We start from the raw sequence: 12,025 nt of genomic DNA on the forward strand, positions 1-12,025 counted from the left end.
AGGAACCGCCCGCCTCCATCCCGCGAGGGCGGTGGGCGCTGTGCGCAGGCGCGCGGGAACACCCCACCACCAACACCCCCTCCGCGCTGCCGCCTCGGGAGCGGCGCGGCGCGTGCTATGGCGGGCCCGAGCCTGCGGCCGCACGTGCACTGGGCGCAGCGGCACCGCGAGCTCTACCTGCGCGTGGAGCTGAGTGACGTGCAGGTACCGGAGGGGGGGCGGCTGGGGCAGGAGCGGGCAGCCCCGCCCCCCTACGGGGAGAGGGGGGGGTGACCCACCCGCGGACCCCGGCTGCGAGACACCCACGCAGCCCCGCTCCCCACCGGCGGGCTTGCCAAGCGGGAGGGGCGCGGGAGGCTTCGCGGCGGCGGCGGCGGCGGCGGGGTCTCGCCCCGGAGCGAGGGTGGGCTGTGCGCGGGGGTTTGGGGAAGCGCGGTGCTCGCTTGGGGCCAGCGAGACCGTCCCGTCCCGTCCCGTCCCCGCCGCTCCATCCCCGTTGCTCGGTGTGGGTGCGTGAGCCGCCGCCTAACGCTTCTCCTCCTTCTGCAGCACCCGGACGTCACCATCACCGACAACGTGCTGCATTTCAAAGGTAGGGGCTCCGTCCTTGCTGGGGGGGGGGGGGCCTCCTGCGAAGCCACCTCTGCTCCAGGCAGCTCCCGGCTGAGCCTGGCCCACCCGGGCGTGCGGGTGTCCCGGGAGGAGAGCCCGGGGTGCCGGCAGCCACTGCTCCCCATCGCCGCCCTTGGTGAGGGCGACCGAGCTGGGTGCTGGGTGCCAGGCCACGTACGGATACGTCGTGACACACGCCCGCCTACAAACTGTTGTATTCTAGTAACGCTAGCAGGTTGTATCTTATCTAATCAGAAGAAAAACCCCCAACCCTCTCCCTATATTTAAATATCAGTGAGATTTCCATATGTCTTTGCTGTTGGGAACAACTCGGCAACTGAACCCCGGAGATAACTCGCAGCAATTTTTCCTTTCACAAAGACCTTGTTTGCAACTGCTATCAAACCTCTGCATCAGGAACTAGTGCTCGATTTGAAAGGTAAAGCAGATCTCTTCCTAAAAGATGGTTTTGTTTCAGCCAGGCAGCTGCACGTTGCAGCACTGTGGAGCTTGTGCTGGCTGGCTCGTCCGGGTAGGGCTCAGGATATGCTGTAGCTGTTTTTATTTGGGTTTTCCCATTTATTTGGTGGCTTTCTTTAAGATGCATTGTCTGGGAAATGCTGCCTCCCTGGTGAGCCGCAGCCAGGGCCATTTGATAGGGTGTTGTTGCACATCGTGTTTTCACTTCAGGATCAGTTTACAGCTTGGAAGGGTGGAAATTAAACTCAGCATGCAGGTTTTTGGAGCTCTTCTGGGGACAAGACCCACTTATATGGGAAATGAGAGATGAACTTGCCCTCCTGCTGTTGGGAGGGGACTGCCCGCATCACATTCCTACAGACCCACTGGAGACCAGTCTCCCTGGGCACTCGCTCGTCGGTGCGGAGGCTGGATCCCCCAAACGCGGGGGATTTTCCGTGGGATTCGAGTTAGGCGTGAGCAGCCTTTTGAGCCTCTCTTTTGGGAATCTGACACGCTGCCTTCCTGCGAGCACGGACCCTTTTGCAGCACCGTGCAGAGTTGCCATAGCTTTAGCTGCCAACTCCAGCGGCCGCACCTCTGAGCAACATTTTGGGCTGTTTGTGTCTTCCCTGTTATTGTGTGGTTTCCTCTTGCCTCCCAGCAAGGCGGGGGGAAGCACTGTAAATAACTGCTGAATATTTCTATGTATAAAGCGTCCTTTGCAGGTGGGCTGCGTGAAGCTAGCTAGGACCTTCATGCTGACCACTAATTTTTGTCTTTTAGCTCAGGGTCATGGTGCCAAAGGGGACAACATCTACGAATTTCAGATCGAGTTCCTAGAACCGGTTGAGCCTAAAGTAGGTATTGTGACTTTTCTAACTCTTGCAAAGAGAAAGTAATTTTTGAAAAACTTGAAAGGAAAATGGTTGCACGTAAAGTTCACAATATGCTGTTTAGATTTCCCTGGTGACTCTGTAACTGCTGCAGACTAAAAGCTGTCTTTGGCGGTCCTCTGTCCCGGTGTTCAGCCACCATCCTGCTTTAATGCAAATTGCCTCACTGGAGCTAGTGCTTACGTGGGTCAGCTTTAATAGAAACAGGGCCTTACACGTATCAGTTGTTTAATAGTAGTTGTCATTTTTTTAAAGGATTTAAAGCAGCAAAATAATGGGAGAATTTGGCAACATGTTGCCTGATGCAACCTTGATTGGAGAGCAGGGAAACACTGCTGCAAAGTGTCAGCGTGATGTTTCCTGGTTTCTTTTGCAGCCCAACAAAAGAAAGCTGTGAGAACTCATGCTTCTGGCTTGTGCAGATTTCTTAGGTTGCCAGTACAGATACGTTGTAGCTCCCAGTGCAAAAATCTTTTCTTAATTCCTGTTGTAGTCTGATAGGAGAGAGCTTGGCTGGAAGAGCAGCCCCTCCGCGTTGCTCGCAGGTGGCTGTAAAGTCTGTCTTTACCTCTGAAAGCTGTTGGGGGCACAGGAAAACTCTGGGCTCTGCTCCCAGTGCAGGATTTGTGCTGCTTATTCCTGGCTGCCTGCTGGGGACAGCTGCAGTCAGACTGGGAGCCACCATTCACTTCTGCTGCTTCAGCAAGGGAGGAGACCGCCAGAGGGTGAATTTCTAGGGTCCATCAGCAGTGTGGCTCCTACCAGGTATTGAGTGGCAGACGATGAACACCTCTTGGTTTCAGGATCTGGTCACCAGTTTGTCACCTGGCCTGTAAAGTGGCAGCTGCCTGGTTCACAGTGTGGGGAGCGGTGCCCGCCACTGGCCGTGCTTGTCCTCTGTGCTGGCAGACACGGGCTCTGCTGTGAGCCAGGCCTGGAAGGCAAGCCCTTGCCTCTGCAGAGCAGCCTCCTTCCAAAAGTCTAGTCACTCTGAGTCACTGGAGGGACAAGAACAGACTCTGAAATCTGTGTAACTACAGATGGTCAGCACAAGGAAGTATTGCAGTCCAGGGTTTTCTCCTTTAGCTTTGCTGTGTACCATGAGTGCCTCTTGCTGGTGCCAGGCTGGCCACCAGCGGGAGATGGAGCTTCTGACAGGCAAGGACCAGGCGTTAGTAACTGTAAATTACAGCTGCAGCCTTCAGATGTCCTAGGAGCACCCAGAAAGCCTTGACAGAGCAGTGCTGGTGTAACGTGCTCAGTTAAGAATGCAGCTCATGGATCTCCTGCATCAGTTTCAGCTGGTTTGGGAGGCAGTCCATGCAGAGCACCCTGGCGCAGTGTGGAGGGATGCGACGGTGGCAGTAAGGGTGGGCACCCAAGGTGACAATGCTGTGGGCTGTGAGGATGGAGAAGTTCTAGGCTGCCATTATGCAGAGTGTGGCCGTGGTGGAGAGGCCTCATGGAGCAGCAGTGACCACACTGCCAGGTCCGTCAGCTCACGATTATCTCCAGATATTTCCTAAGGCTGTTAGCTCTTTGTCTCGCTGTAGCGGATGTCACGTCGGGTCCCCTGTTTCGGACAGGGACCTGTGGCTGATGGTAGTGTTGTTTCTACCACTGGCTAGAGGAAGTGGGTGGCTCATGGAACCAAATGTGAAAGGTCTAAAGCCAAGATTATGGGTTCTGCCTAGGAAGGCTAGCGCCAGGGTCTGTGCTCGCTCTTTGTGGTGGGATGCAATGGTTCTGTGCGGTACAGGCAGGCTTTCAAGCTGCTTAGGAAATCCTACAGCCATCACAGTTGCCATCTTCAACTGGCTGCCCTTTGCTTCCATGCCTTGGGTGGCAGAGAAATGCTTGTGCTGCAGCAGTCCATGTCATCACTGCCTCCTTGATAAGGAGAGCTTGGGTATCAACTCAGTCTCAGAGCTTGTTTCTTAGGACTTTTGCTGATGTATGCTCCTGTGCCTGCCCTCAGCCTGTATGCAGGGTGACTCAAAGGCAGCTGAACATCACTGTGCAGAAAAAAGAGAGTAACTGGTGGGAGAGACTCACCAAGCAAGAGAAGCGCCCGCTCTTCCTAGCTCCCGACTTCGACCGCTGGTTAGATGAATCGGATGCTGAAATGGAACTGAAGGAGAAGGTCAGTCCTGTGGGCACATGTGGCTTGTGCTGTCAGCTACAAAGCAAGGATAGCTGTTCTCCTGTGCTGGAACTTCTGTTCTTCATTTGCCTGGAGTTGTCTGGCATGCTGATTGTTACTGCTATTTCATACAGATCCCACATAGAATTGGATAAACAGTTCAAATTGTAAGCAGGAATTCGGAAATAGGCACACTTCTGATTAGAAAGAGCAGCAGCGTGAATCTGAACTGGTGGCTCTGCGCTAGCTCAGCACTGGCCAGGGTCTGCAGCCAAAGGCTTGCACCCCTTGCCTAATGCCTTTGCAGCCCTGTGTCCCAATCCATATGAGGATCATATCAATGTGCCATACAGAGCCCAGAGATGCCAGTCCTGGGCAGTGCTTGTCTGGAAAGCAGGGATTTCTAAGGCTTTCCTGAGCTGCTGGGCTGGCCCCGATGGTGCGTTCCCACCATCTGGTAAGCTTGAGCAGCTTACTGCAGCAGGGAGGTGCAAGACCACCTTGGAAAAGACTTGAACAGACCACATTTCTGCAAATCTGTTTTACAACAAACGCTGCCCTGTTCCCCTCCACAGCCACTGAGCTTAGCGCGGAGGAGAAAGGGCCGCTGCAATGCCAGGAGCGAGAAAGCAGCGGTGAAGGGCAGGCAGAGAGCCTGGGCTGGATGTTCTCAGTTCCCTTCAGGTCACTGGTGGGTCATGAAATGTTTTAAGGAACAGCTCTAAGAATCAATAATAATTGAGAATTAACACAGAAAACAGCAGGCTTTTTCAGCAAAAGCATCTACTAGAATAAAATACATAGTGAAGGCAGGATAACTAGTTAACACGCTCTAGCTTTTGCTGTACCATAATTTCTGGATGATCCATGTGTTGTTTTATGCAGCTGAAAATTTAAACCCTCCCTCTAGCAACTGGCTGCTTAGCTGAGTTTTAAACCCACTAGCTTTGCAGTAGTATAGTTAACAAATCACTTGCTAATTACAGTAACAGTCTTTAAAACCTTATCCTTCATCTTAAGGAAGAAGAAAAGATTAACAAAATGAAAATAGAATCCAGAGTCCCAAAAGACCGTAAGTAACCATACCTTTTTAAGTGTGTAAGGTGGGGTTTAGAAAGCTGCTGTCACTCTTATATGCAAAACCTCAAGTCTTGTGGAGCAATTTTGACTGGCTTGGTGCATCTTGGAGAGGGACCTTTGTATTTAGAAATTTAATACAAATGGACTGCAGTTTCCAAGGAATTTAAAAAAATCTGACTAGTAAGAACTGAATTCTAGCAGATGATGGTAAAAGCAGGCAGAACCACAGTGCACACAGCAATCCTTTTATCGCAATCAATAGCTTCCCTTTTTCTTGCAAGCTTTATTCTCATAGAAAGCCTGGTTTGCAGCTGTGCTCTTTGCAGAAGAGTTACCATTGTACTCTGCTCACCTGATGTGTTTATTACTGATTTTAGCTTTCAAACACCTGAAGAAGGGATACTTAATCATGTATAATCTTGTACAGTTTTTGGGATTCTCTTGGATTTTTGTGAACATGACAGTACGACTGTTCATCTTAGGAAAAGGCAAGTAAAAAGCACTATTTTATTCACATGGGGGGGTGTTTTGTTTTTTTACTGTTGTTTTTAATACTTTCTGAATAGCGAAATCTAAAGGAAGACATACTTAGGAAACAAAACTGTAAATGCATCACCAAAGCACACAACAAAACCCACTCAAAAGCTATCACAGTGTCAGCATAGGAAAATACTGTCCTCTTGTAAATCACAACTGCATATTCTGATGAATGATACTTGTACTCTGCCAAGATTACTTCTAAAGAAATCAGTTGGAGCAAAATGTCTCGCTCACTGCAATGTTAGTATTTCTGAAAATGAGCTGGGCAGAATATTTTGTTTTTGCAGCAAGAACGATTCATTCTATTGAGGTACAGCGCTATCGCTTTTTTGTAAAGTAATTACTGAAATAGCTCTTGATCCTTCTGTTCATGAAAAAGACCACTTGAGCAGTGTTTCTGGCCTAACTGCTGTAACTTCAAGATAAGGCCTATAAAGAAGTTACATAATTATGCATAACGTTTTTTTCAGATACAACTAGAATCCTGTTACCAAAAGCTATGCTGCTGCGCCAGCTTCCTGGACATGGAAATTCATTTGTTCTCTAAAATGGTTTCCTGTGTCTTACAGATTCCTTCTATGACACATTTCACACTGCTGCTGACATGATGTATTTCTGTCATACCCTGGCATTAATGGAGATCATGAATTCACTAATAGGACTAGTCAGATCACCGCTGATACCTGCTGTAGTGCAGGTAAATATTTTAAGATTCTTCTCCTTGCTCTTCCCATGTTTAAAGTAAACCTCTATTTTACACAAGTGTTGAGACTCTCCTAAAATAACTGATAACAACCTCACTGGCACTGGACTAGAGAATATATTATTCAAGACGCAGGAATCCATGCATACCAGTCTTAGCTGTGGGAGGCTGTCTTCTTCCATCACCTAGGTAAGATACTTGAGGACAACAAAAGCAAGAAGCGGCTGATGAAAAGTACATGATTTTGATTTGGTGCCAGTGCCCTTTTTATCCTGGTTGTGGTTGTTGTGCATAAAAATGGGGATAGATGATTTAAGACTGGGTCCCTTGGATTGCACTTAAATACAGAGCAAAACACGTGCTTATAAGAAGCAGGTCACAGCTCAGCTGCAGAGTTAGTTATGTGCTCAGCATATGTTTTAGACATGAAGAGTAGATACCCTGCGTGTTTTTGACAGCAAGGACTTGCTCTTTCTTTTGATGAAGAGTGTGACTGTTCCTTAATTTTTTTTTTCTTAAACAGATACTTGGAAGAAACTTTATTTTGTTTGTTATCCTCGGAAGCTTAGAGGAAATGCAGAGCAAACCTGTGGTGTTCTTTGTATTTTATTTCTGGAGTATCGTTGAGCTGTTCAGGTGTGTGAGATTTTTCTTCTAGCAGGTGTGTACAGAATAATGTGATTGTTCCCAAGAACTCTTTAAAGAAGATTTTGATCTTTGTACCTTTTGGAAGAGTGGCACTAGTGCATTGGCCCCAGAGGGTGAAATCTCCTTTGGATGTGGACTATCACAGCCTGCCTAGGTTGCTCCATCTGCCAAAAGCTGGGACAAGGCTGGAGACTGAAAATAATACTGCCCTGAACCTAGGGAAACCTGTTTTTTCCTTTTTTTCCTTGAGGGTTCTGTTTTGAATTTCCATTGTTGAGCTGCACTATGCTCTGTTTCTCTTTCAAAAGAAGTATTTTGAAAGGTTTATTAGGCAAGCCAGGCAGTTACATTCATCTGTATGGTCAGATTAAGAGCATTAGTTCTGTAAACTGCCAAATAAGGGTGCATCCGTCATGATCCATAGGAACAATTTTTTGAATATTCTTGCATAATTTGGGAATTATGTTGACTATACAGCGTATACATACAAGACTAATTCTAGTAGCAGCTTCCATTTTAAACAGCATCTGTTTCTTCTCACACTGAATTGGTTTTAGGTATCCATATTACATGCTTTCATGCATCGGTATAGAATGGAAACCACTAACCTGGCTCCGTTACACTGTCTGGATCCCTCTCTACCCCTTAGGAGGCTTGGCAGAAGGTATGTCCAAAAAAGGCAGTTTAATAAACAACGAAGTCAAGGTTGGGCAAATAACTCAATTTTTCGTTTGGCTGCTGGACTAAAAAAAAAATAGAACAGTAGATAAATAGATGTTTGCTTTGAGCTGAACCAAATGTAAGCATTTTTGTCTTGCTGAATCCAATATTTTTTTCAATTTGATGTGAAAAGAAGTCTTCCTTGTGGGCACTGGAGATGAAAGTAAAGGCAACAAAAGGTTACATGAACAGATTGACCAGGAACACACTGCAGTCCATGTGAGCGGCACAGGATGACAATGCTCGCTTCCCTCTGCTTATCCAAAGCAGTGTATTTGCTTTTGTCTGCTAGACCTGACTTGGTCAGCCTGCCTTGGGTTCACACCAGCTCACAGGTCCTGACATCTTGTTAATCATTGCACAGGACAGGCAGAGGCCAGTTCTTCTCTGAAAGCAGCATAGCCTGTTCTGAGACAGGTGTGGTGCTTGCCAGATAGGGCTCTGCTCCCCTTCCGCTTGGAGAGTGACTGCTTTGTGGAAGAAGCAGTCACCCAGTTGTCTTGCTGTAGCCCCTCTGGGGGCGGCGGTGGGCAGGTGGCTTTACAGTGACCTCTTCTGTCTTAACAGGTCTGGATTATTTTTAATTTTTATTTGTTTGAGAAGCATATCGCCACCCAGCTTCTAGCTGTAAGAAATGTGTTGTAATGATATCTGTCAGAACCTCCTTCTCTGAGCCAGTAGGTGTGGGCATTGCCTAACCCCAAGCACAGGAACAACCATGCCTCTTTCATTGCTGTGGGTATTTTTGCATGGTAAATACTGCTGGCATGGGTCCTGCAGGCTACAGTTGTGTATGAGAACAGTGTCTCACCAGGCAAGTTCACTGTGTTTAGCCTTTTGTAGCTGAACTGCTATACTGCCTCAGCTAGCTGCTTTCCATCATACTGCATGTTTAAAAAAACAGCTTTAAAATTGGTATAATTGATGAGAGCTAGCAACTAAGAGGGGAATATCCTGAAAAAGTTGGTGTGGGCTGGGCAATTGTATATTTCATCTGTGTTTAGTAATGATGGTGACCTTCTGCTTTCAGCTGTCTGTATCGTTCAATCCATTCCAATCTTCAGTGAAACAGGGAAATTTAGTCTGGGATTGCCAAATCCACTGAACGTCACAATCCAGTTCTCATTTTTCCTTCAAATATACCTTATAGCCTTGTTTCTAGGTAAGATATTTAATTGCATTTCTCACTACTGAAATAAAAAGGCCAGTTTCCTCTGAATAAGTATATTTTTCAAAGAAAATAAAATTCCTGCATCTTGGGGGATCATGGCAACACAGAACTGCTTGAGGTTAAGCATTATCCTTGTTGCTTGTTTATGTAAATTTCTCAGTGATGGAGGGGAACACACCTACAATTACCACTGGTTAGCCCCTGCAAGGAGACCTTTGTAACAGGTTAGCAGCATTATCTACTGATCACTTGGGTTAAAAAAATAGTTTTTACATGTATTTATAACCTCAGTATACTTAGTTTCCCCTTTTACATGGTATTTGAGCTTTGGAATGATTTAGTGGAAATCTAAACATAATTTCAGATTAAAGCAATGTTTAACTAAACTGCGTTATCACTAATGCAACGCAAAGTCATGTTTTTCCAGGAAGCAATATACAAGGCTCTTCAAATACTAGTATATTTAAAGAAGAATGGTGCTTGATACATATTTGGTTTCTGGTATTACATTTTTAAACCTAAGTTAGCTTTGTAGTATGCACACCGTATGTATGGGTATCCAGTCAGTAGAATCTAACCTAGAATTTTAAACTGAACTTTCACTAGATTTTACCCTTTCACAGACATTGCTTAAAGAATACCTTTAATCGCGTTTCACTCTGAAATGCTTGTTTGATCCTTCCCCAGCTCTGCACAGCCAGTGTTGCAACTTTCTCAAAGTGACAAACCAACCTTCTGAGCAGCCTGGTACCAAACAGCCTGTGCAGCAACTCCTACCTCACCCAGCAAGAAAAAACTTGCATTATCTTTCAATGCTATACACACCCTTAAACCATCACTTTTTTGTGTGGTGGGTGGTTTATTTGGGTTTTGTTGTTTTTTAAAATTTGGTACAGCCATCTGGCATTAAAAAGATGCAATGAAGTTCTACCTTAAACACTTCATTATTTTTCAGGGGTATTTGTAAACTCCCGTCATCTCTACAAGCAAAGGAAACAGCACCTTGGACCAAAGAAGAGAAAGATGAAGTAAAGGAGGACTGCAATGCTTTCTTACCTAATTTATCTCAATGACAAGATAAGCCTCTACTTCTTATGGTTTTACCCACTGTAATGTAAAGAATTTTGTAAAATTAAATGATCATGCTAGATTTCATGATTTCATAGTGAATTCAGGTAACACTCCCATATACTGTATTTTGTTCCCTTTCAATCACGTATGCATGGCATTTACCATTGAACAGTAACATTTAAACTTGTATTCTGTCAACTACCATATTAGAAAGAAATCCTATTATCTGCATATAATATGCTTACAAACAGTGGAGCAGCACTAAATAGAAATAGTGTTTATCTTTTAATTGGATATTTGCTCTTTCAATATTGCATGCAGATAGGGCTTCTGATGTTGGGATATACTACTACTTGGCCCATGCTGTTCCTAGGGTGCATCTTGATGGCAGGAGGAGCACAGTCTGAGACCACAGTGAACAGTGTTTGGGTGTTTATGAACTGTTGGGGTAAACTTGCTCAGCACATACCCCCACCTTTTTTTCTGCAGCATACTGATGCTGCAGAATTAAAACTGGAAGTAGCTAATGCCAATTTAAATGCTACCAACTTAGTCTGTTTCTAGTTCAGCCTTAACAGAATAGGAGTGCTGTGTGGATCCTAGAATTCCTGTAGCAATACATCCTTATCCAGTCACAAGGGAAGGGAAGCTGCCACTCTGTGACGTGGTCACAAACACCTTCCTGATTGCTAATGCAAGCACTGAAACATAACAAAACAAGGAAACATAGGTACCAGCTTTCTCCTAGCATGTGAACGAATGCCAGCAGAACACCATCCCACCCATGCAAAGGGAAAACGTGGAACTGTCATGGGAGACCAGAGCTCCTCTGATCATTCCTGGCAGTGCTGTAGCTCCTGTATTTATAGCCTTCAGAAAGGCAGTAAAGATTGCTTTTCTACTTAAACTTCGGGGTGCAGCTGAAAATTTAGTGTATATGCTGCTTTGGTGGGTCCTTGGTGGGATGGAGCAGTGAGTCAAATCATGTATTATTGCAATAGCATGTATCAAAGCTCAGTAAGGGGGATCTCACACAGGGTTTGAAAGCACCCCTTCCTCTGCACTTGCTTTAAACAACAGCAAAAACAAAAGATAAGCTCCTCCCACATTCCAGGTCATCTGCTCTCTCACCTGGAAACCTTTGTTTCAGTTGACTTAATTTCAACATGGCCTCCTTCACACCTAGCCTCCTGTAGTTAATTCCAGATGCCTCTGGCCTCCTTAATCCAGTTTAGAAAATGTACAAAAAGTTTGCTCTAAACTGCACTGTGGTTATGAACAGGTTGCTTCACAACAACTGCCACTGCCTCCAGGGCAATGGAAAGCAATGCCAGCAATCCCGAACAGGCACTGAAGTTGAGATTAGCTTAGTGCCAGGTTACTATTTATCTTTTTCTACTGTAAAACAATATGAATCCTCCAGAAAATTATTTTCTATATTAAAGGTAACAAGCAGCTTACTGTTTGTGATATGGACCCAGTGAATGTTACTGTAAAGGAAAGGAAATAGTGTTATACAGAGATTTTAAGAAAGAACTGGTACAGGCTCCACGCTGCATTTAACAAATTGTGTTCTGTCAACAAGAGGCATGATGCAACTTCTCTTTAGGGATATTCAAGACTCCCACTCAAAGGAGAGCGCAGCTTACTTTACTCAGGAGAGTTGAGCATTATTTACACACTATTTCACTTAGCACACACTGTACCTATGTTTGAAGTATGTCAAAGGATTGAATTAGCTGAGCAACGGAACAGCAAGGATCACTTTCATACTTTATCATTTCTCCACTGGGCATTTAAACTTCTGTTATGAAATCCATATGTATTCATACATTGTATTTCTCAGTGAAATTGTGGTACCTAGTGCAAGTTGTCATGGATCTTACACTACTGAATTTTAGTCCTTCAGAATGAATGTGTTTCTATTAATAAAGAAAGATTTACAACCAAATTTTGCTTCAGTTCAGTTGTTTGTTCTTTCC

General features: G+C 45.6%; 1 protein-coding gene across 2 annotated transcripts; it reads left to right on the forward strand.

Moving 5' to 3' along the window:
• Positions 1 to 55: 55 nt before the first annotated feature.
• Positions 56 to 11,994, forward strand: HACD3 (3-hydroxyacyl-CoA dehydratase 3). Of its 2 annotated transcripts, XM_069798601.1 has the most exons (11): positions 56 to 204; positions 550 to 592; positions 1,858 to 1,931; positions 3,946 to 4,110; positions 5,131 to 5,182; positions 5,568 to 5,678; positions 6,300 to 6,427; positions 6,957 to 7,069; positions 7,639 to 7,745; positions 8,832 to 8,963; positions 9,928 to 11,994. In XM_069798601.1, the coding sequence occupies exons 1-11, from the start codon at positions 118 to 120 to the stop codon at positions 10,002 to 10,004; spliced, it is 1,089 nt and encodes a 362-aa protein (XP_069654702.1). In that variant the 5' UTR covers positions 56 to 117; the 3' UTR covers positions 10,005 to 11,994. The 2 variants fall into 2 exon arrangements, with proteins under 2 accessions (XP_069654702.1, XP_069654703.1); XM_069798602.1 differs by lacking the exons at positions 56 to 204; positions 550 to 592; positions 1,858 to 1,931 and adding an exon at positions 4,686 to 4,801 and having other exon boundaries at positions 3,924 to 4,110.
• Positions 11,995 to 12,025: the final 31 nt, after the last annotated feature.

The sequence above is a fragment of the Haliaeetus albicilla genome, chromosome 12, assembly GCF_947461875.1.
Source record: "Haliaeetus albicilla chromosome 12, bHalAlb1.1, whole genome shotgun sequence".
Taxonomy (NCBI): Eukaryota; Metazoa; Chordata; class Aves; order Accipitriformes; family Accipitridae; genus Haliaeetus; species Haliaeetus albicilla.